This window comes from Euprymna scolopes, chromosome 25, assembly GCF_053919585.1.
Source record: "Euprymna scolopes isolate OS-2025 chromosome 25, ASM5391958v1, whole genome shotgun sequence".
In the NCBI taxonomy this organism is placed as follows: domain Eukaryota; kingdom Metazoa; phylum Mollusca; class Cephalopoda; order Sepiida; family Sepiolidae; genus Euprymna; species Euprymna scolopes.
The window spans coordinates 31,006,667-31,033,166 of NC_136506.1; the positions used below are offsets into that span (position 1 = coordinate 31,006,667).

The 26,500-nt window shown below is 30.7% G+C and overlaps 1 protein-coding gene across 10 annotated transcripts in view; it reads left to right on the forward strand.

Moving 5' to 3' along the window:
• LOC145247311 (sodium-driven chloride bicarbonate exchanger-like) overlaps positions 1–26,500 on the forward strand; it is a 492,947-nt gene that overhangs the window by 459,015 nt on the left and 7,432 nt on the right. For all 10 annotated transcript variants that reach the window (XM_080108946.1, XM_080108940.1, XM_080108947.1 and 7 more), the window contains 6 exons: positions 331–444; positions 6,220–6,378; positions 7,780–7,958; positions 10,571–10,643; positions 11,463–11,708; positions 16,459–16,590. In XM_080108946.1, the coding sequence (XP_079965072.1) occupies positions 331–444; positions 6,220–6,378; positions 7,780–7,958; positions 10,571–10,643; positions 11,463–11,708; positions 16,459–16,590 (903 nt within the window). The remainder of the gene's footprint in view (positions 1–330; positions 445–6,219; positions 6,379–7,779; positions 7,959–10,570; positions 10,644–11,462; positions 11,709–16,458; positions 16,591–26,500) is intronic.

Consider the following 26,500-nt stretch of genomic DNA (forward strand, 5'->3'; position numbering starts at 1 on the left):
ATAATAATAATAATGATAATAATAATGATAATAATAATAATAATAATAATAATAATAATAATAATAGGCAATTATAGAACAATCATAATAGAAATAACATACACAATAATCGAACAACATTTTAAAAATATATAGAAAATAATAAAACTACAACTATAGAATAAAAATAGATAACAATAGAACAACAATTTTAAGCATAATGGTACATTTCCTGCTGTATAAGACTTGTAAATCAATGTTAAAATAATAATAATTTAAACTGTGCTTTGGTGGAAGTCTGTACTCTCCAAGTGGTTTTAAAAATCTTTGTGTACTTTCTGTCTTTTTCAGGTGCGTGCAATAATTAGTGATTTTGCTGTGATTATCGCTATTGTAACCATGGTTACGCTTGATATGTTGATTGGTATTGGAACTCCGAAACTTCTCGTACCTACAGAATTCAAGGTATGCTGCTCTCTGATTTCTTTGTATTTACCAACTTAAATTTATTTACCTGTATATGAAGTTAGATATGTTGAAAAACAGCTGCTATACTCAAATGTGGGTTATACTTAGTTTAACTTAGTTTACGGCAAAGGAGTTAAAAAGTAGGAGGAAGCCATTCATGAAAATTCAAATACATCTGATCTTCATTAAATTTTGACGATAGGTATTTTTTTTTATAATGGAATAACCTCGCACCCCTCTAACACTGCTAACTAATCAAGTTGTGAAAGACTTCGCCAATGAAAAGAAAGATGGAAAAAAAAGGAATTTGACACACGAATGGGAGAGAAGAAAGAAAGGACCTCCACATGCATTGTAGACAGAATCCCCTTCCATACTTCGCTACACACGCACACACACAGAGATATATAAATTTGTATATTTTGGCAGCAAGTCATTATTATTATTATAGTTCTTCTTTTTTCTGATTTTGTTGGATAACTTTTCAATTCGCTGAGCAGACTTTTTTATTTCGGCTGGCATGTTGTATATCATGGCACCCAGTAGTTGTTGTTTGGCCATATTCTTCTTAAGTACTTTCAATTGAAAGTACTTAAGAAGAATATGGCCAAACAACAACTACTGGGTGCCATAATATAATACATGCCAGCTGAAATAAAAAAGTCCGCTCAGCGAATTGAAAAGTTATTGAAAAAAGAAGAACTCTGTTGTGTTCAATCAGATGTGCTTGAAGGTATATATATATATATATATATATATATATATATATATATATATATATATATATATATATATATATATATATATATATACCTTCAAACACATCTGAGTGAACACAACTGAGTTGTTCTTTTTTCTAATTTTGTTGGATAACTTTTCAATTCGCCGAGCAAATATATATATATATATATATATATATATATATATATATATAAATCTTTGAAACAGCTACATGGTAAGAAGTTGATGATCCCCATTTTCTATTTCCTAAATTTTATTTAAGGTTTTCTCTTTTCATCTTTATATAGTTAAATTCTCTTGTAAAATTTAAAACCTTTAAGAAATCGGCTTATGCAAGTGCTAAGTCTATTGCTATTTAACAATTTTAGTTAAGGCTTTTTTTTTTCTCTTCTCTTGAATTCTCTTTTGTAATTATAAACTTTTTAGAGGTCGGATTATGTAGGTGCTAAGTCTGTGATAGGTTAAAGCCAGTTGCTTTTTTCCATGAATTTAAACTGCATTCTTTATTTTTATTTTTACATTTATTTTTTTTTTTATTCAAAGCTTCTTTAGACTATATATATATATATATATATATATATATATATATATATATATATATATACAGGATGTCCCAGAAGTCGCGCACCATGTAGATTTATATAAAAAACAAATATGAATATCAATGAATATCAATTTTATTAATCAAAATCACAATAGATGCTCAAATTGTTCACCTTCAGCCTGAATACATGCATTGACTCTCTTTATAAAACTATCTTTTACTCTAATGAGGGTTTCAGTAGTAATTTTTTGACATTCAATTATTATCGCATCTTTCAAAGCATCAAGAGTGCGTGGACGATTCTGGTAAACTACAGGAAATAGTCAAGAGGTGATAGATCTGGTGATCGGGGTGGCCACTCCACGGGACCTCTTCGGCCAATCCATCTTTCTGGAAAATTTTGATTCAGGTAGTCATGCACACAAATAGCAAAGTGTGGTGGAGCTGAAATAAGAGGTTTTGTCGTCTAATTACAGGAACATTTTCTAGGTATTCAAACAGGAAGGTCTGTAAAAGCTCTAAATAAGTTTCTCCGGTGACATTGTTAGTATTGAAAAAATAAGGACCAACGATTTCCTCCTCCCATATTCCAGCCCAGACCATTATCTTAGGGTTAGGCTTATGATGACCCTCCTCATGCCAGTTAGGATTTACTTCTGAACAATAGCGCATATTGTGACGGTTTACTTGCCCATTTAAATGAAAAATTGCTTCATCACTAAATAATATCAAAGAATCCTGGTGATTACACACCCATTCACAAAACTCTAATCGCCTATCTGTGTCATCGCCATGTAGAGCTTGTACAAGATGCACTTTGTACGGGTGAAATTTCTGTGTTTTAAGAATACGATGTACTGATGATTTGCTAATCGTAAGCTCCTGGCTTATTCTCCTTACTGATTTCACGGGGCTTCAAGCAACATTTGCCAAAACCATAGTTGATGTTTCCTCATCAGTTACATTCTTTCGTCGACCACATCACTCGCGGTCAGCAACTGAACCTGTTTCTTGGAAACGTTTGATCAAACGGCAGACAGTGGTATCGCTCAATGGTTTTTCTCGCTCGGGATGAGTGCGGTTGAATTCTTTAGCTACCGAGTAGTATGTAGCCCCATCTCTTCCAAACATAAAAATCAATTTAACTCTTTCTTGCATTGTTAATTTCTCGCCCATATCGAATAAAATCTGAAACAAAAAAAATATAAATATATGGTGCGCGACTTCTGGGACACCCTATATATATATATATATATATATATATATATATATATATATATATATATCCTTCATTATACTCTATTTTGGCTTTGTAATATTCATACAATAAGTCCAGTTGTGTTAGCCTAATTTTTGTTCATATAATTATTTCACCTCAGATTATTATTTTGCTTGTATCAAAATTCATGATATAACAGTATTATACATCAACTAAGAAATACTCTCCAAATTCTTTTTTTTTTTTTTAGTATTTCAAAGAAATATAAGGAGCATAATACGAGCACAACCTCCCATTTGAAAATTGTACTACATTTGATTCACGTTCATTAGATAACAATTAACCAGGATTTCTCGAATTTTAATTTATTTTTAAGACCTTTAAGTTTAAGATTTAAATTTTAGACATTAGACATTGAATAAGGATTCTAGACATAAGATATAATATCATTATATCTTGATATTACTCTCCATAATGGGACATAAATGTGGTGTGCAAAATTGTTCTTTTCATTACAAATTTTGGAGTACTGCTGCTAGATGTAATGGGTTCAAATGTGAGTTTAATTTAGTTTTATACAAAGGAAACTTTTAACAATTGGTATAAGACATCAATTAATAAATGTTTCCAAAAATTAGTGGGTCTCATTCAATCATAAGCAAATTTGGGTCTAATTTACCATTTTTATAAACTGACAAATTGTCTTAATGAATCCAAACAAATTCAATTCTTCATTACTCTAAATATTAAACAATAAAAATAATTATTTAAATGTTTAAGCCTCTTTTAAATACATTCTTCACAAATCTGATAGGTTCATAAGAGTAGTAGTTGATGGGAAAAAATCAGAAGCTCACAGTATTAATGCTGGAGTCCCTCAGGGGTTCATCCTGGGCCCAACTCTTTTCTTGATCTACATTCATGATCTTCCAAATCACATCCTTACATCATTCATAGACATTTTTTGCTGACGACACTACCATCTATGGTAGCACATCTAAGACAGTAAACAACCAAGTTCTCTCCGATTCTCTCTCCTCTGATCTTGATCATGTTGTACAATGGGGAAAGGAGTGGCTGGTTACTTTTAATGCATCTAAAACCAAGCTTCTATCTTTACATCATCAACATTCTGATCCCCATCTGGCATCAATTAAATTGAATGGCTCTCATCTTGAGGAGGCCTCAAGTTTTGACAGGCTTCTGGGCTTGACCTTTACTCCTGATCCTAAATGGAATACATACATCAAATCTGTTGCCAAGGCCGCTGGGAAAATGGTCGGATCCGTCTATCAATCCAGTAGATATCTCACTGCTGATGCAATTCTCTATCTATATAAGAGCCAGGTACATCCAAGGATGGAATACTGTTGCCACATATGGGCAGGAGCTGCTAGAAAAAACTTGTCCTGCCTTGATAGGGTTCAAAATAGACTTCGTGGCCTGGTGGGAGATGTTCTTTTCTCTTCCCTGCAACCTCTATCTCACAGAAGAGATGTTGCGAGTTTGTCTCTGCTTTATCGTTATTTTCATGGAAAGTGTTCGACTGAGCTTCAATCTATGGTCCCCCCTCGCCAAACTTTCACAAGAAACACTCGTCTAGCTGAAAACGCTATCAATAATTCCCCCCACTCTTTATCTGTGCCTAAACCTAAACAGATTACATGATCAAAGCTTCTTTCTTAGAACTGCACGCCTGTGGAATTGTCTTCCGTTTTCCTGCTTTCCAGCTGTCTATAATATGGTTGCCTTCAAGTCCAACGTGAACAAGTTTCTGATGAGCCGTTCCACTTAAGTTAACAAATTTACCGAACTTCCATTACTATCGATTTCTATATTGTCCTTTTGACTACTGTACACTCTTTAACCCTTATCCTTGAGTGGCCTATCGGCCTTGATAAGTGGTGACACCTATGTCAAAAAAAAAAAAGCTATTCTTTGTTTGATTATATATTTTGCTTTGTGAAACAAAGGAAATCTATTTTATAAAAATGACTTTTGTTTCTTCAAGTTCTAATATATTTCAGTGATTTTATTGACCTAATTGATAACTGACCCTAGTGACCCCAGATGGAATTAAAGGAAATTTTCAATGGTGTTTATAAGTTCCTTGAAATATTATACTCTTCTTTGAGTGTTCTAATTATAAACTTCTCCTGTTTCATCCCTTAATGTAAGTGGGAGAGCTGAAATGTTAGAAAACTGCCTTAGTGTCTTATATGATGATTGCAACGTCTTGTCAGACGAGTGCCACTCCCTCAGCCACTGAAAGTCCATGAGCCCGAAGATAATCTTTTTTTTTTTTATTAGTCCTGCCAGTGAATTCACACCGCTCAAGCAGACATGACATTGAAGACGGTCCTTGGCATACATACATACATACATACATACATACATACATATATATATATATATATATATATATATATATATATACGCATACATACCCATAAACATGCACACATCCATACATACATACACAATACATATAACACATACATACAAACATGCACACACATATACATATATATGCATACACATATATACTATGATATACAAATACATACACACATATACATACATATTCACATACATAAACGTACACATGTATGCACATATACATGCATACACATAAAGGTACCTACATATACCTACACATACATATATGTGCGCTTATACGCATACATATATATGCATATATACATATACATACACACACATATATATATACGTATATACATACAGACACACATAAACATATATACACAAAAAATAAATAAATAAATAAATAATATATATATATATATATATATATATATATATATATATATATATATATATATATACACATATTAAATTTCATTAAACTCTGATATACTTATTTGTTTCTGCACTCATGAATCAGTTAGAAGTGAGTGCATGTAGATATTTGATGAGGATGATGTAGAGATTTGAGACCACTTGTATTTTCCTCCCAGATAATTTTATATATTCTGATTTAAATTTCATCAAAATAAGATTTATTTGAAGTTTTAAGGGTAGTTATGCCTTTATTATTTATGCCTCACTTAGAGATTCAGAAGCACTTCCATTGCCTTTCCCAGTAAATTTTACATAAGAATAAGCTTTTAGATTTTATGTAGATTCTCTAACCTTTCTTTATATAAGGAACACACAAACATCATACACACAAACATACAGATATTGAGTTTTATATAAATAAATATATAAGATTGTATGGTCTTTTGTTTTTTTTTTATTTTCGCAGCCAACCTTACCGACACGTAGCTGGGTCGTGAACCCTTTCCGGAATGCTTGGTGGACAATTATTGCTGCCATTATTCCAGCCTTACTCTGCACAATTCTAATCTTCATGGACCAGCAGATTACTGCTGTCATTGTCAATAGGAAAGAAAACAAACTCAAAGTGAGTCTTTTATTTTTCATTCTTTGTTTTCAAAAAGATCCAAATATTCTTGGAATCTTCCAATATTCTAAGATTTTTTTAATTCTTTCATTTGTTTAGTCACTTTTGTTTGTGTACAACTATGCCATCCCTCGATAATTGCTGACCAAACGCTGTTTGGTGTGGTTTTCTTCTTGATCATTTGTTCTGGCCATATTATCATCTTTCACATCGGTAATCACCGACGGGTCAAGCACTGGTTTACACGTATAAAAAAATGAAACCGTGCAAACTCAAGAGGAAACACGAACTCCAACACATTCTGTAGAGATGGGTTGTGTGATACCATGGTGGAAAATGATCCCCCAAACGCTCACGTCCACATCTTAAATTTCAGTGTATCAACTAAAATCCAATTGAGATAATCTGTTTTTCAGAGCCATCATTGTCATTCGGTTGAGGTCAACTCATCTCAAATCTGCTTAAGCTTTTCCGATCTGTCATCAACTCTCACAAACTGAAAACTGTCCTAAACTAACTCAGCAGTGAAAGATTTTGTTTTAAAGAAAATCAAATAAAAAAAAGACAATTAAAAGAATCGTTTTTGGCATCGGAAAATAGGCACAAATTTTTCTGATTCCAGTACCCAAAAAAGTTCAAATTTCATCAGATTCATGATTCCGATTTATCATTCCAACATTCGTAAATACACAATTGGGCAGATGAAAACATTTTTACCTGAAGAAGTATTTTTTAATTTGGTTGCACTTACCTAGCGTTGCACTCCAGTCTATTTACTTGCAAAGTTGCATCCTTGTTGCATCCAGAATGTGCTCTGATGAATTTACTGCATTTCTACCCACCTCCACAACATAAATACTCCCGACCTACTCAACTAGTAGCAAAATCGCTCCTCTTCACTGTAGAAATCTCTATCAAAGGGAAGTAATTCTGTATGGGCAAATACAGAGTTAAATCCATTTCTTGAAGATATACAGCCATTTAAAAATAATTCCACGCTGGATAAAATATTTTTTTAAACTCCTAAATTTATTGACTCAAAATTGGAAATCCTATGTCCGGTCTTTTATCTTAATCACCTCCACACATGATTATTAGAAACTGATTATTTCCACACTTGTACTATTAGCCACTCCTAGCTAACAATGCAGAAACTCACCACCAATCATGAGGTATCTTCCTGTCTTAAGAGTGCAAAAAAAATTTTGTACCACCACCTTGATCATTTATTTGTATTAGAAAAGTTGAATGTAAGTTGGGAGAAAAACTATGTCATCACTTTTTGACAGTATGGGTGCACTATTGTAATCTCATTGTAGTCTTTGTATCGTAAAATGAAATTCACTCTTTTAAAATCATGCATCTTAAATATGTTGTATTTTTTTTTTTTTTCTTCTCCAGAAAGGACATGGCTACCATTTGGATTTATTTATTGTGGCTTCCCTTATAATGGTCTGTTCGATACTTGGACTGCCTTGGTTTGTCGCAGCCACTGTCCTCTCAATCACACATGTAATGAGTTTGAAGAAAGAATCTCAGTGTACTGCTCCCGGAGAAAGACCCAAGTTTCTGGGCGTAAGGTAAGGAGTGAACGACAAAACTTTTTTCGATAATGTGTAGAGATACAATCTATAATTATCTCCCTTGGGGGTAATTTGTATATACATGCTTTCTTTTTACTCATGAGTCATCATTTATCAAGGTCTTAAAGCTACTCGGGGATAAGGGTTAATCAGATGAATGGCTTGTTTGTTTAATGATGAAGAATATCATGAGAAAATTAGAACTGATGAATGGATAAAATTTCCATTCTTACGGTTTATAGCAACTATTTGTTGATGTTGGATTCAAAAACGATTATGTTGTAATCTGCAGGGAACCAGTCCTATGGAATGTGTTCCACACATTGAAAGTTCTTGGCAAAAAACCCTGTTCATGGCCGAAAGGAAAGTTCTTTACATTAGTAGTAATGCAGTCTGATGCTAAACACATGAAAGAAGAAAAGAACATAGAGAGATAAGTTCTTCCTGTGAATGTCTTGCATATAAAAATCAGAGATTAGAGCTCAGTGGCATATCTTGTTTGTTGTTTTATAATTGTAATGCTGTAAACCAAACAAAACATAATAACGTCGCACAGGCACCGAACATCACAAAGTACTACTAAATCAGTCCCAGCAAAATATGTATGAGTATTATTCAAGTTATTCTTTCACAATCATCCAGACAAGAAGGAACACATTTTTCACCAACGGATGTTAAGCTCACATGTTAGAGGAGAGGAAGGAAGATATAAGATCTCCAATACTCGATAGGTAATTCAGCAGTAACTGATGGTGAAAGGTGACTTTCCACTCTATATTAATCTAATTTATAAAACTTACTATGTCTGTATGTCTGTCTGCCTCTATATTTTCAAACTCTATCTCTTCTGAAACTAAAAGTTGCAGAGCAGCACTAGGGGTATCAAATGATTGGATTTTTTATGAACCATTCTTTTATGGGTCTTTAGCTAGTTAAAATAGTCTTTAAGGGTTCAAAATTAAAAAAAAAAAAAAAAAAGTCGTTATACATTTTTGTACATTCATTTTAGTTTATTTTTAATCAGTTCATAGGCGTGTTATGTTGGTACAGTTGTATTGTGACTAGCTTTGAATGCTACAGTTTTGCTTTCAGTTTTGATTCTAGCTGATGGCAACCAAATACTTTTTTTATTTTATTTTTTTTCTGGACAAATTAAGATATCATATTTAAGCGTATTTTATGACCGGGCAAACCCGGGCGCCACTCCCCGCTAGTAATAAATATTGCAATCCTGATATGCAAATTGATTAGAGATAGAAAGAAAGCAATGCAGAAATAAATTGCATTACCAGTAATTAAGTAAGAAGGACCTTGATTTCTTCTTTTTTTTTTTTTTTTTTTTGTAAAACACAGCATCTAAAGTTTATTCGGTAAATGAGTGATGACAGTAAAAATATACCGAAAGAGCCACAAGTAATAGACAGAAAACCATTTGTATCTCATTTTGATATGGATGAACCATTATTATTCTCCAGATGATGAAAGTAAAATCGATATTAAAGATAATTTTAATTAATCGTTAATCATAATTGACGTAAATTAATGTTTTACTATCTCTCAGGTTTTTCAAAAGAGCTCCTCTTTCCTAGAGGTATTGCTTTCAATGCAGCTGAGGAGCTTTATCTACTTCCATATGATAATCCCTTACAATATCATAGGGAGGCTAACAGGTATTACACCTTGCTCAAGGGCGACCTGTAACTGTGTAAGGCTAGGGTATTCAACTCTCTGAGGTATTATAGATACAGGCATAACTAATAATTGAATTCATAAAGTCACTATGTCTGTCTGTTTCTATTTTTTTCAAACTGTATCTCCTTTGAGACACAAGGTAACAGAGCAGTACGAGCAAAATCAAATGATTGTGTTTTCATTGATTGTTATATATATATAATCTGGTAAAAATGGCTGCTAAGGGATCAAAATTGAAACTTGGTAAATGTAAATCGACAAAGTGCTCTTGTACACATAGGCAAATATTTACATTTATACATTAAAGTCAGTTCATTTTTAAGTTTTTCTTATTTGTCTGATGATAGTGCAAACGGTAATGACTATGGCTGGAGCACTAAATGTTTTAGTTTCAACATAGCTCATGACATCCAAGTCATGTTTGTTTTTTACTTTTGAAATCACTACTATATATTAGGTACAATATGATAATCAATAGAGAATTGGCTCTATAATAATAATAAATATGAAATCTGCATAAATTAAAATATCTTTAAGTATATTTTACAACCGGGCAATGCCAGGTGCCGGCTAGTACATAATAATAATGATAAAAGTTAAATAGGAAGAAATCACATTGTACTATTATGAGTAGGGCTAAGACAATAGAATATTCTTATCATTGTTTTCACTCTAGAGTATAAATTCGACACAATTAGATACAGTTAATCAACCGAGAAGCACATCACTCTATATAAAAACATATACGATATCAATAGATATATACTCCACAGTCAAAATAATGAAAAGAATATTCTGTTGTCCTAGATAATCAAGGAAGTAAAATTGTAAGGGTACAGTTAGTTCATAATATCATCTATAATTATAATAAGCAAATTTTACTTGATTTTATCGTTTATTTTTTTTTAATACTTCAGGGAACAGAGAGTTACTGGTACAATGGTTTTCCTCATGATAGGAATTTCTGTGACATTAACATCTGTCCTAATGGTAAGTTAGATATTGTGGATGTACATCTGCCTTATGTTGTTTTGCTCTCAGCTATTATTCCCAAATGTTGTGAACTTGTGTTTGTATGAATTCACTGCATATGTCGTCATTGTCTATGTGTTATTGTCATCCAAATTTATAGTTTAATTTAACACTGACCGTAGCGTCGATCATGTGATCTCGGTCTTTGTGCTGTAACAAAAGGATTTTCCTTCAAAACAAGTTCAAAACGAGCAACAAAGTTTTATTTTAAGGTTACAATGACACCCGGTTTCTCTACCAAATGACGAGCTTGCAAAACTGGAGAAACAGACACGCACCTGGCCAGAAGAAAAAAAAAACAGTTGCTTTACATGGAAACAACTCTCCAAAAATAAAATAATTGCTGATTGTTTTAAAACCACCTGCAAAGGTGATCCTTATCCACAAAGGTTAGCTACAAACAGGCATACCTTGTTGCAAGATAAAAGCCCTAAAGATGGAGCTATATTGACAGCAAAGGTGAAATCCCAGAGGTGTTTATAGGTGGATGAATGGGTATCACAAATTATTATATAAACTAACCCGAAATTGAAAGTAAACTGCCAATCCTGTAAGAGAAAACCACATTGTGTGTGCTCTGCCTTTTACACTTATCTCACTTGCTCATTACCATATATATATATATATATATATATATATATATATATATATTATTATATATTATTATATATCATTGTATATTATTATATATTATTGTATTTTTATTCATCAGTGTTTGTCGTCATTCTTTTAACAGAGTAGAAATACAACATTTATATTTAACTTCTTCTTTTGCAGAAAATACCCATGCCCGTATTGTATGGTGTGTTCCTGTATATGGGTGTGTCATCTTTACGTGGTATGCAGTTGGTGTGCAGAGTCATGATTCTATTTATGCCTGCAAAATACCAACCTGACTACATGTACCTGCGACATGTTCGAACAACACGTGTTCATCTCTTCACTTTTATCCAGCTAATCTGTCTCGGCATCCTCTGGGTGATTAAAACTATCAAGAAAATCTCCATTGCTTTCCCTATTATGGTTTGTATCTTTTTCTTTGTTTTGTTTTACTTTAGTCGAAGTTCTCAGAAATCAAGGGACCCCTTCCTGGGGTTAACACTTGATCTCTATTTGAGATACATAGGTATTTGAATGTTCAATTAATGTTCCCATAAACTTCTCAACCATTGAGTTAGTAAAAAAGTTTGGAATATAATTTTCCTTTCCCCAATTTACCTTTTAAATACGTTAAATATTTTTCTTTGTGGTCTCTTGGTCTTACTGGATTCCAGGACAAGAATTCCCTTTGTCTGATGGAGCAACCTCTCTCCCACAGAAGAGACGTTGCGAGCCTATCCTTGTTTTATCGTTATTTCCATGGGAGGTGCTCGCCTGAACTCCAATCTCTGGTCCCCCCTCGCCAATCTTTCACGAAAAACACCCGTCTAGCCGAATCCACTGTGAAAAATTTCCCCCACTCTATATCTGTGCCTAAATCAAAACGTGGATTCCATGAACATAGCTTCTTTCTTAGAACTGCACGCCTGTGGAACTCTGTTCCGTCTGCCTGCTTCCCACCGGACTACAACTTGGATGTGTTCAAGTCCAATGTTAACAAATTCCTAATGAACCGCCCCCTTAAGTAAACACTTCATCAAATCTCCACACTAACGTAATGTACTTGCAATAACCCTTATCCCTGAGTGGCTTCCGGGCCTTGATAAGTGGTGATCACTGTGTAAAAAAAAAAAAAAAAAAAGTATCCAGTTTCGTGCTGCTACTTGCGGTAACGTCACTTGGTGAAGGTGCATCATTCCTCATTAAAAAATATATGGGCTGGCCATACTGAGAAGATCTTATTTGGGCCGTGAATACGATGTGATTTTGAATATTTAGTCAGGGTTTACTTGTATAAAAATGTATCCTTATACACTCGAGGATAGTATCTAGTTCTCTCCTTTTTTTTTTTTCATTTTTCTTAAACTTTTTCTTCTAGGGGATGGGACATCCAACCAGATGTCTGACATTTATCCCTATTTTAGTGAGTCCAACCAAGAGATCTTTTCAGGATTCTAGCCGTCCCTTTCAGTGCAATCATTTGTATTTCACTTGCACTTGGTTCACCGGGTATGCTTGCTATGTACTTTTTAAAGTTCTTTTTCATAAGCCCAGTTGCTCCTATGATGACTGGTATAATTGAAACGTCTTTTAATTTCCAATTTCGTTTCATATCATACATAAGTCCTTGATACTTTGTTATCTTTTCCCTCTCAACTCTGTTAAGCCCTGTTAAGACCTCTATTACGGTCGCTTTTTTGTTTGCTCTGTCCCAAATCACTATATCTGGTTTAACAGCTGCGTTTTCTAGATATGTAGCAGTAGGGATTATGTAGTCATAGTGAATAGTGTAGTTGTCATTCCCAACTGTTCGTTCGGGTATATGTTCCCAGGATTTTTTACTACAGTGAATGTTGAGTTTCTTACATATCTTCCAGTGAAGGTATTTGCAAACTCCGTTATGGCGATCTGTATAATAACCATCTCCAAGTAGGACTTTGCAACCAGAAATCAGGTGGCCCACACTCTCAACCTTAGTGCTACAGAACTTGCATTTATTATTGTTGCTTAGACCACACATCTTTTTGAAGGCGTTTGTCATGAGGCCCTGGTCTTGTGCAGCCAATATCAACCTCTCTTGGTCGTAAGGGAGGGATCTTCTTTTGAGCCAGTCCAGGGAACCATCCCTATCAATATATTCTTGGGATAGTTCAGTCGGTAGGTATTTTGCCTGTTTATTGTTGGTCCATTCTTCTGTTTTAACACTATGGAACGGGCTAGTGTATTTTTTCCGACTTTTCTGGGCTATGTCAGTGGCAGGCTTGTTTGGGTTCTCAGTATCATTTGTAAGGCAATCTTTTCCAAAATGAGTGGCAAGTTGTGTTATAGATGTTGTACTACTTGCTCGATTCTGATAATGGTCTTTAATTTTCATAAGCTTGGGGTTACAGGAACTTATTATGTACTGATTTTCATAAGCTTGGGGTTACAGGAACTTATTATGTACTTTTTTGGTATATGCATGCATGTGTATGTTTATATGTTGCATCCGAGTATATTTGCTCATCAATTCAAGATGACCATATGTATGTCTGCCTGTGTTGACCTTGACTTGATAATGTTTAAGTCAAAAATTAAATCAATTGAATAAAAAAAAAAAATCCTAATGGTTGGTAATATTTAAAAATGATTTGAATCGATCACATGTTTTTTTTTCTTTTGCCTTTTTTTAGAAAGTTAAATGGTCTCATTTTTTAAATGAAAATGTAATGAAAAGACATTTACGCTTTTGGCTTACCATAGCCATGACCGAAACCCATTTTGTACATGTATAGCCAAATAATGTTTGTATAAATAAAAATAAATAAAAATCATTATAACATTAAACTGCTCTAGATATTATTGAGTACTCTTATATAAACACAGTAAAGATTCTCCGAATTTTGATCCTGTAGATGTACAAGCCCAATCTCAATAAATTCTTGTTGAGCCGCCATTTTAAATAATAAAATTCTGCCCAATCATCAGCATCATTCTGATGTTGTCTCACTGTCCACCTGATACTTAACCCTTATCCTCAAGTGACCTTTTCACCTTGATAAGTGGTGACACCTTAGTGTGTGTTTATATATATATATATATATATATATATATATATATATATATATATATAAGCTTAGTGGGAGAGAACTTCCAGCATAATTCTCAATTAATAAGAAATAGTCAAAAATAAGAATGTAATATTTATTTATACATGCGTTAAAGATAGGTACGGACAAAAATAAACAAATAAGGATAGGGGGACATAGTTTTGAAAGCCGATTTATCATCATTTTTTTGTAAGTTTCCGACTACTTTTTGATTGTATTTGAAAGATTAAAGACTAAAGTTAATTTCCAAAAAGAGAAAAGTATTTGTACACGTGAAAAAAAAAAAGTTATGAAAAATGTTTTCACGGTGGGCTAACCAATTCAGCTAAATTTTGAAGTTAAATAAATTCATTGTAAAAATCCTTTAAAAAGATAAATAGTAGTTTTCTGGGGTTATTTCAAAGATAATTAGTAAAGTAAAGTCCTAAGATATTGAATTAAATAAAAAAAAAAACCCACCTTGTTTGTACAAAAAAATGGCTTAAACAATTTTGGCCTCATCATTAGGTGTCTAATTTTGATTTTTATTTTTGCAAATCAATTAAATATACTATTATAGCACTGGTTAGAATCAAATATAACCTTAAAAAAAAGAAACAACTTTTAGTATGACAATGAATCATTTTGAATATTGGAATGAATTGAGTATGAAACTCAACTAAAAACTCTTGAAAAAGGCTTTAAAGCAAATAAATACTAAAATCTACTGTTAAATATTTGACATTTGCTCTCAAATGTTCACTGTACAATTTTAATCTTTAAATGCATAGGTTTGAACTATTTTATAGGTGTTCCCTAATTTTGACCATGACTGTATACATACTTTTTATTTGTTTTACATAAGCATTAATATGTCGTTACACATTCATGAGCATGTTTTGGTTAGCCAGTTACAAGTAACTAGAAACCTCTTCATGTGATATTGCTTACAAAAAAGTTTAATCCATTTAATACATATATATGATTTTTCCCTTGGATTATTACTCGTCCAACCTGGCAGTAATATTGAACTCATTCTGATATTGGACTGCCCAGGTTGTATGATATCCCTTTTCTATGACTTTTAAACACCATTTAAATAACTCTTAAATAACATTTTCAATATATGTGCTGAAAAGCAAAAATATTTGTTTATTCATAGTTGAACATTTTGCTAATTGCATTTCATTTCCTCTGATGATATGAGCCAGTATTGAAAATCCATGGATTAAGGAAATAAACATAATTCTTCTCCATATATTCTTTGTTTAAAACAATAAATTCTTAACTTAAATATGTGTATATATTTTGATTTACAGAATTTAACTTTAATCATTACACTTATATATGTATTAGAATTTTATATCTATTTTTGGATTAACTCTATCGATAACAGGAGTACTAATATGAAAATAGGACAATAATTGTAAATGCTTATTAATATTTTTTAAATGCTTAATAATATTTTTTAAATGCTTATTAATATTTTTTAAATGCTTATTAATATTTTTTAAATGCTTATTAATATTTTTTAAATGCTTATTAATATTTTTTAAATGCATATTAATATTTTTTAAATGCTTAATAATATTTTTTAAATGCTTAATAATATTTTTTAAATGCTTAATAATATTTTTTAAATGCTTAATAATATTTTTTAAATGCTTATTAATATTTTTTAAATGCTTATTAATATTTTTTAAATGCTTATTAATATTTTTTAAATGCTTATTAATATTTTTTAAATGCTTAATAATATTTTTTAAATGCTTAATAATATTTTTTAAATGCTTAATAATATTTTTAAATGCTTATTAATATTTTTAAATGCATATTAATATTTTTTAAATGCATATTAATATTTTTTAAATTCTTATTAATATTTTTTAAATGCTTATTAATATTTTTTAAATGCTTATTAATATTTTTTAAATGCTTATTAATGTTTTTAAATGCTTATTAATGTTTTTAAAATGCATATTTTTTATGCAAAAACTTTCAGCCTTGTGACATAGTTTTGGTTACAGACTGTCATCACATCACAAATCATTGTTGTTGGTTTCAGTGATTACTCTCGCTCAATTCTTGTTGTTTTTTTCCTGCAGGTATTGGCCATGTGTTTTGTGCGTAAAGCAATGGATTACATTTTCACCCAAAGAGAATTGAAATGGTTAGATGACATCATGCCAGAAGCTCATAAACGAGCCAAGGAAGATGCTGAAAAACAGATGCAAGAAGTAAGTCGGAACTTTTGTCTTTTAATTTTTTTATTTAATGTTGTTATTTTTAAAATTTTACATCAGTTATTTTTTCAATTTATATTTTTTTTTTATGGTTATATTTTATTATTTTTCCTTTTTTTATTGTAATTTTTTTAGGTTGTTTGCAATCTAATTTTTTTACATTTTGTTATTTTTCATTGTATTTTTTTTCATTGTATTTTTTAATTCTTTTGTTATTTTTCATTCTATATTTTTTTAATCTTTGGTTATTTTTCATTCTATTTTTTTAAAATTTTTTGGTTATTTTTCATTGTATTTTTTTTCATTGTATTTTTTTTCATTGTATTTTTTTTCATTGTATTTTTTAATTCTTTGGTTATTTTTCATTCTATTTTTTTTAATTCTTTGGTTATTTTTCATTCTATTTTTTTAATTCTTTGGTTATTTTTCATTCTATTTTTTTCTTTTTAATTTTTAGTTATTTTTCATTATATATTTTTTTAATTCTTTGGTTATTTTTCATTCTATTTTTTAAAAGTTCTTGATAATTTTCCATTCTATTTTTTTCATTCCTTGGTTATTTTTCACTCTGTTTTTTTAATTCTTTGGCTATTTTTGACTCAATTCTTTGGTTATTTTTCATTCTATTTTTTTAATTCTTTGGTTATTTTTCATTCTATTTTTTAAATTCTTTGGTTATTTTTCATTTTTTAAATTCTTTGGTTATTTTTCATTCTATTTTTTAAATTCTTAAGTTATTTTTCATTCTATTTTTTAAATTCTTTGGTAATTTTGCATTCTATTTTTTTAATTCTTTGGTTATTTTTCATTCTATTTTTTTAATTCTTTGGTTATTTTTCATTTTTTAAATTCTTTGGTTATTTTTCATTCTATTTTTTAAATTCTTTGGTTATTTTTTATTCAATTCTTTGGTTAATTTTCATTCTATTTTTTAAATTCTTTGGTTATTTTTCATTCAATTCTTTGGTTATTTTTCATTCTATTTTTTTAATTCTTTGGTTATCTTTCATTCAATTCTTTGGTTATTTTTGCATTCTATAATTTTTATTTTTATTTTTCATTCTATAATTTTATTCTTATTTTTCATTCTGTCATTTCTTAGTTATTTTCCATTCTTTCTGTTAGAAAGGTATTTCTTTTCATTCGTTATCTCCTCTTTCATTCTTGGAATATTTTCCTTTTATTTTTAAATTCCTTCTTTGATTTTCCTCAAAATTTGGTAAACCTTTTATCATTTGAAATAGCATTTTCATAGTGAAATACAGATTGAATGAATGCAGTTTTTTTTTTTTTTTTTTTTTTTTTTTAGAATCTCTGTCCATTTTGTCAGTTAATCAACTTAAAAGTTTCAAATTCTATTTAGATGTAGTCATGGATCATATGAAAAATGAATTGCTCACTGACTCCAGTGATAACAGCAACCCATGACAGTTGATGCACCACAGATTTGTGTGCTGTGTCTGCAGTGGAAAGGGAACAGTCACTATCTCAAATAAGCTGTTGCAGACAGACATCTGGGACAATGAAATTTGTTATGTCTGGTTATTTTATTTAACTCCTTTTTAGGAGGTTAGAGACAAGATCAAGTGTGGATTTGCTGAAAGCACTTCTATGGAACAGACTTTGAACTTGGCATGCTTAGGTTTTCAGTCCATGTCATTAACCACTCAGCCACTGTCACTCCATGATTCATTTTGTTGTCCAATCAATGACATTTGGAGTTTGATATAAACCAGCACATTTTATCTGTTCTGTCAGTTAGTACGGTGACAAAACTAACACTCGGCTCTAACCAGTTTCTCCTGTGAGCTCGCTTTCTTTTGCGATAACCGGTGTTTGTTAAAGACTTATAATTCTTGGTTCCATCCATCCATTAAAGTTTAACCAAGTTAAAGACTGGTCGACCTTTGACTTTCTGGAGATCCTTTTTTTTCTGTTCTGTGGGAATTAGCATACAAGCAGTATTGTGATCAGGTTTTATTTACTAAATTATATTTGTCCTGCTTTTTTTATGAAAATGCTATTTCAAACATATGCACATAGATTGAATAAACACATCTTTAGAAAACTCATCTGCCTTCTTTCAATATTAGTTACGGGTAGAAAAACGAAAAATCAATGATTCCAGTACATTAAAAATGAAATAATGCAATCAGAATGACATAATGCAATCAGAATTATATTTTTCAAATATTCTAATTAATCTAACCTTCAAAACTCCGGTAAACTATAAAGTTAATCCCCTCAAAAATGCCACCTATGGAATCGTTAATAAAATTCATTATATTTGGTACCAATAAACATCAGTATGTGTCTTACTTGTCCACCAAGACTCAGTTATGAATGTCAAACGGTCTTTGTTCTTTTGCCATTTAATGATATGCAGGGACACTTTGGTAATTGTCTGGTCGATATTTGATTCTACCTAACCAGTGAGTCTTGAATACAATCTTGTTTTTACCACAAAATCTTTGTTTTATCACCATCTAACGATATGCAGGGACACTTTGGTGATTCTCTTATCAGTTGTAGGTATGATCCTGAATGGGTTTCACACTCACAAAACGACCTATTCCTGCACTGAATGGGACCATCACTGCCAAAATCAGGGTAGTACCAAAAGAGGAGTGTGTCAAAGTTATTGACAATTTTGAACATAATATCCAAGTGTGTTTATCATTAAACAGTGATTAAAATAAAAACTGTTGGACATTTACTTTGGTGGACAAGTAAGGCGTAGACTAAAAGTTATTTGTACCAAATATAGTTGGATTGCAAAAATGATTGTGAGTTTGATTAGCAATTCTACAGGTGATATTTGGAAGGGGGGGTACCCTGTGCTTGTTTTCTGTGGGTATTTCCATGAGAACTCTATACTTTTAAATCACAATAGTGTAATTTTTAAAGTTTTCAACATTAGTTTTAATTATTAGTATCGTGTGGTCATTAAATTTTTTCACGAAACCAAATTATCATAAAACTATAATCAATTGTTTTTAAGGTAATGTTTAAATTTCTGTAAAATTATATTAGCTGTAAATAGCTTTTTAATCAAAACAAATTATCATAAAACTATAATCAATTGTTTTTAAGGTAATGTTTTAATTTCTGTAAAATTATATTAGCTGTAAATAGCTTTTTAATCAAACTAAATTATTATAAAACTATAATCAATTGTTTTTAAGGTAATGTTTTAATTTCTGTAAAATTTTATTAGCTGTAAATAGCTTTTTAATCAAACCAAATTATCATAAAACTATAATCAATTGTTTTTAAGGTAATGTTTTAATTTCTGTAAAATTATATTAGCTGTAAATAGCTTTTTAATCAGACTAAATTATTATAAAACTATAATCAATTGTTTTTAAGGTAATGTTTTAATTTCTGTAAAATTTTATTAGCTGTAAATAGCTTTTTAATCAAACTAAATTATTATAAAACTATAATCAATTGTTTTTAAGGTAATGTTTTAATTTCTGTAAAATTTTATTAGCTGTAAATAGCTTTTTAATCAAACTAAATTATTATAAAACTATAATCAATTGTTTTTAAGGTAATGTTTTAATTTCTGTAAAATTTTATTAGCTGTAAATAGCTTTTTAATCAAACTAAATTATTATAAAACTATAATCAATTGTTTTTAGGGTAATGTTTTAATTTCTGTAAAATTATATTAGCTGTAAATAGCTTTTTAAGCAAACTAAATTATCATAAAACTATAATCAATTGTTTTTAAGGTAATGTTTTAATTTCTGTAAAATTTTATTAGCTGTAAATAGCTTTTTAATCAAACTAAATTATTATAAAACTATAATCAATTGTTTTTAGGGTAATGTTTTAATTTCTGTAAAATTATATTAGCTGTAAATAGCTTTTTAAGCAAACTAAATTATCATAAAACTATAATCAATTGTTTTTAAGGTAATGTTTTAATTTCTGTAAAATTATATTAGCTGTAAATAGCTTTTTAAGCAAACTAAATTATTATAAAACTATAAATAATTGTTCATAAGATCATGTTGTTTTAATCTATAAAATCATCCAATACGTAAATAGCTTTCAAAACTCAATCTTTAATGCATAAAGATCTAAGAATTTAAAGCTGAAATACTCTCAAATTCCTTTAAAAAAAAAAGTCACAAAGTAACTTTTTTTTTCAACTTTTAGCAAAAGATTAAAATGGCCGACTTATTTACAAATAAACCGAAATACCTTCTTGTGAATTTAATTTTGTGATCAAATTTTTTAAGAGTATTTTTAAAATGTTTGTTTCAGCACTTTATGTTATTGCATTTTTTTATTTCCATAAATAATGGTTTAACAATAAATAAATAAAAATAATGTGTAAGTCACGTAGGGTCGAGAAACACATATAATCATACAAGAACCGATAGCATAATTTTATTAATCTAGAGATGCAATTGTGTATTGATATTTCATACGCCTTGGTATCTTATTATTAAAGTTGTGTATCTCTCTGCTTATTATTCATATAATGTCATTGTAGAGATCTGGATTCTTTTCTTTTCTTTTTTTTGCCGTATTATTTGACCAATTAATGTTAAAAAAAAAAAGCTACAAATATTAATAGAAGCGATTGTTACTAATCATAATAGGTCAGGGTGATCCTCCAAAACTGGCACTCATGGAATCGTTAATAAAATTCACAATCTGAGGAGGTGCCGCTCAGAGCACTCTTCTGTATCTAGACAGAGTACAAAATCAACTTTGTAATCTAGTGGGAGATCATCTCTTCTCGTCTCTACAGACTCTTTTATGCAAAAGAGATGTTGCCAGCCTTTCTCTATTGTATTATTATGTTCATGGTAGGTGCTCGACTGAGTTCTAATCCCTGGTACCTCCTGTAAAACATTCACAGCAAGAACTCATCTTTACAGACTACAGAAAAGAATCTCTCTCTCTCTCTCTCTCTCTCTCTCTCTCTCTCTCTCTCTCTCTCTCTCTCTCTCTTTCTCTCTCTCTCTCTCTCTCTCAAATCAAACGAAACTTCCATGAACAAAGTTTCTTTCATAGAACATTCCATCTTTGGAACAAGATACCATGAGTGTTTGAACCCTGTCCAAGAGGGAAAGGCAAGTGATTAGTATACCAGCTTAGATATAACAACAATACTCTATGAATAAGCGAATGGTAATTTTGTAGAGATAAAGGATTCTCACGGGTGTGAAATGTTTACTAGCCTAGTTGGGGGAGCCTACCTTTTCTTTGTAACAAAAATGCAAAGAATTAAGCTTTTTTAAGTCACAAAATAATTATTCCATCTTAAACTTCTTAGATTCTGATTTAATTCAGTTTCATCCACCCAAAAAAAGGTGGTGTGTTATTAATCTAATGAATACAGTTTAAAAAAAAAGAAAAAAAGGATTAATGGCAAGTGCTCGTCTGAGCTTCAATCTATAGTCCCCCATGTCAAACTTTCACAACAAGCACTCGTCTTACTACAACCTCCATCAACAATTTCCATCACTGTCTATCTATGCCCAAATCTAAATGCAAACTCCATGAACAAAGCTTCTTTTCTAGAACTGCCCGCCTGTGGAACTCTGTTCTGCTGGCCTAATTTCCAGTTAGCTACAACATTGTCATCTTCAAGTCTAATGTAAACAAACTCTTCTGGAGCCGTCCCCTTAAATAATCAAATTCTACCCAATTTCCACACTGATCACTACATTGTTGTCTCAATGACCACCGCACACTCATTAACCTTTATCCTCAAGTGGTCTAAAAAAAAAAAAATACGCCCTCCCCTTCCTCACTGCTCCAGAAGTCAAAATACAATATGTATACAAATTAAGCTATTTTACATATTCTCACAATACGACCATTATTATAACAAAAAAATGAATTAAACATTTTGCAATATTTTAGTAATATATTTGCTTTTGTTAAGGTTGTGAAATTTGGTGATTTCTTTTTTCGGGTTTGTATTACTCTACACATAGATTCGAAAAAGTTGTCAAAAAACAAATATATAACAAATAAATGTTATCAAAGGCAAGATAAGTTACTTTTCTACCAAACTGGATATAATTTTCGTGTTTTTATTCAATTTAACATGTTTATTCAGCTCGAAAAACATGCAGTGTTTACCGATGTATTGGAAAATTCAAGATGGCGGCCGATTCTCTCGTTAACACGGTAAGTTCAGGAAAAGGTGTTATAAATAATAAACTAGACAAAATACTATTAAAAACCACCGAATATATGTCAAGTTATGTCACGGTAACATATATTGAGCAAATTTCTAACAGTATTTTGTCTAGTTTATTATTTATTACACCTTTTTCCAAACTTACCGTGTTAAAGAGAGAATCGGCCGCCATTTTGAATTTTTCAATACATCGCTAAACACTGTATGGTTTTCGAGCTGAATAAACATGTTAAATTGAATAAAAACACGAAAATTATATCCAGTTTGGTAGAAAAGTAACTTATCTTGCCTTTGATAACATTTATTTGTTATATATTTGTTTTTTGACAACTTTTTCGAATCTATGTGTACAGTAATACAAACCCCTTTTTTCTTTTCTTTTTTTTTTTTTTTGATATCTATCCTCCTCAGATTATTTAATGCCGAATCCATATGTTTTGGTAAAAGTATTGTCTTCTTAAAGTTCTTAATGTCTTCAAATATTTATTCATTGATTATTTTCTTTTATGGATATCTACCTATTTGAGTTATTTAATACTGAACCCAATCATTTTGGTAAACGTGCTTATACTTGAAGTTCTTGTCCCCCCCCCCTGCAAAAAAAAAAAACGCCACCCACTACAAAGTCATTAATAAGATTCACAATCATTTCTGCAGTGAAACTTTATTTAGTGCAAATAAACTTCAGTCTATGCCTGACTGGTTCACTAAGTTTTAGACATAAATGTGTTTACTTTATCACTGTTAAATGATTTACAAGGACACTTTCGGTAAGATATATGATCCTGAATCAGCTTTATATTCACGAGACTTGTTGGGCTATCTCAAAGATAATATCTAAACTATTCTTTCTACTCTAAAACTTTCTTTCCTTGAACTGAGAGACGTTAAAATCCTCTCCCTGTTGTTTTGTTTCCATGACTATAATAGCATGCATAAATTTAAATGTAATGTAAACAAACATCTCTCTGTTCAACTTTCTACTTACGGATTACACCTAGAGGGACACAATAATTCACAGTAGCACCTTATGCCTCACTGGCAGTTTACTTTGTTTGGGGTGAATATGAGTAAAAAAACAAAACAAAAAAAAACCCTCTTACTACAAATGAACTGAAGAACTCCATCACAGCCAAAATCAATTGTTATCTAGATGTGTTTGCAATGCAGAAATGCATACCCGGGGTATATCATTGAATGACAATAATGTAAAGACTGTTGGATATTAGTGATTGAAAATTGGTGGGCAGGTCAGGCATAGACTGAAGTACCAAATATGGATGAATTGCAAAACTGATTGTGAATTTTATTAAAAAAATCTGTGGAAGGCATTGCGGAGGGGGGTTCATATATGGTTTATTAAAATATGAATTTTTATAAAGTTTGTATTTCTTATTTCTCAGATCTTCTAAAGGTTTCCTTATTATCGCTACCCAAAGACGTTATATTTTTGGTCGAGTCCATTCGACATTTTAAACACTTCTCATACTTTTGTTTGTTTATGTATTTGTTTATGTACAGCCTGGCGTCCACATCGCTTGACTAATCATCACCAAACTTGGTCAAAATTACCAATCACTGTCCAATTTAGAAATGATTTAATTTGCGCATATATAGGTCAAAGGTAATAATCAAAGTTACAATTATATTATTTAATCAATTGGAATTCATTATTGAAAGGAGTATCATTTATTCAATCATTTATTCATTTATTTATTTAATTATTTTATTGTGGACTATTATCCTCATTTTTTAGTTGTTGTTTCACGTTTTGGCATATAACATTTGGATTCAACATCTCTATCCACTGCGCCACAGACCCCGAAGTTTCAAAAGGAAAAAACAAACAAAATCAATAGTTTGTACGATCGTTTCGGAAACAATGTTTTTTTTATGAAAATAGACAATATGTCTTGAACTATGATTTTATTAAAAGATTTTTTATATTTAAACAAAGTCTCCTCGTCAGCAAAATAATGTGGAAGGTGGGGGGGGGATTAAAGACCCCAAAATAAACTAGCATTTTTGTATGTAGGCAGATATTCCTTTTTTCCGCCCGTTTTTAAAGTTAATCCTTATTTTAGTCCATCTTTATTTATAAATAATTATTTCAACCCTTAATAGACAGCTTTTAAAAACATGCCAAGAAAAAGATGGACCTAAAATAAGAACTAACTTTAAAAGTTGCAAAGGATCAAAAATAGAATTAAGAGACAAAAAACGTTTATTTTATTTAATGAAATATACCTAAGAGAAAAATACTATATATATATATATATATATATATATATATATATATATATATATATATAGTTAAAAATATATTTAATTTTAAAAAGGAAGCACAATATAAGTGGATAGTCCTTAATCCGCAGAGTTTTGAAGAAATACTCTCCTTCTCATCAGAGGGCAGGAATTAGCAAAATGCGGGATCGGATTTTGCATGTAAAAGTATTCAATGAAACCACAAGTAAGTCACAGATCTTACTTGGTTAAAAAAAAAAGGGGGGTGAGGTAAGGGGAATAGGAAGTAAAAGAAAAAATGATAAAAAGATTTCACATGAATGGATAGTCCGGTGAAGGGTAAAAAATCCAAGAATGGTAAAATCCAAACAGTCGAATTAAAAACTTCCAATCTAACAGGTAAGTTCCAAATGGTCCAAAATGATCCAAAAGGCAGAATTTCTTGGAAAAAATCACAAATGGAATAAGTTCAAACTCATTAAAAGAAAAGTTCAAATGAGCACAGAAAAAGCACTGGAGATAATATTTAAAACACGTCTGCCAAGGCCGGAAGAATCATATATATTTCAATTTTTAATAACACAACCAAAGTTCAACTTCATGTATGGACTTTTAATCTCGAGCATTCAACATCTGGAAGATGCTTACACCGAAGAAAAATCCCTTAAATTCGTATAAAGAAAACAAGAAAAGTACAAAAATTTCATGGCATTTATGCTGAAAATCAAGAACCATTTCTAAATACAAAATAATTTCAATTTTCAAAGAAAAATATAAAATTAATGACATAATGAGTTTTTTTGTGTGTGTGTGTGTGTGTGTTATTTTGTGCTCAAGAGATTATAATTACAAATGTCTGAAATATGTGCACAAATTTTTGGAACAGGATTGCATGATATTAATTATGTCATAAATTTTGTATTCTTCTGAGCTATAAAATGTGAACTCTGTGGAGTTTAGAGTCCCAATTATTGAGCTAAATTCACACCTGCAGTATTCACTCATATCTTGGAAATTTTTGAATTCCTTCATCTTTTACACCTGTAAAACTGAGATATATTTTCTTTTCTTCTAGATGCAACTAAAGTTAAAACATTTTACTTTTTTAATACACATTATATATACGGTTTGTCAGATACAAACTTAGGAAAGAGTGACATAGCATAAAAGGGGTGAAAATTGCAGATGTAAATACAAAAAAAAGGCTACATTAAAAGATTATATTAATTGTCTTAAAGTATTTAGCTGGAAAAGAGAAAGAAACCTCTTCTCCTGAAGTCACATGGTTTCGTCATTTCCGTTCGTTTAGGTCAATTTCTCAACCACAATGCATCAATCATTCTGTCCATTCAAATTATCTCAAACACATCTGAAAATTCATACATTGTCATGGTAAACAAATAAAGAATAACGTGTGTGAACGATGTACAAATAAAAACAATTTGCTTTATTATTTGGGAAACCTGTAGCTGCAATCAGTAACAAAAT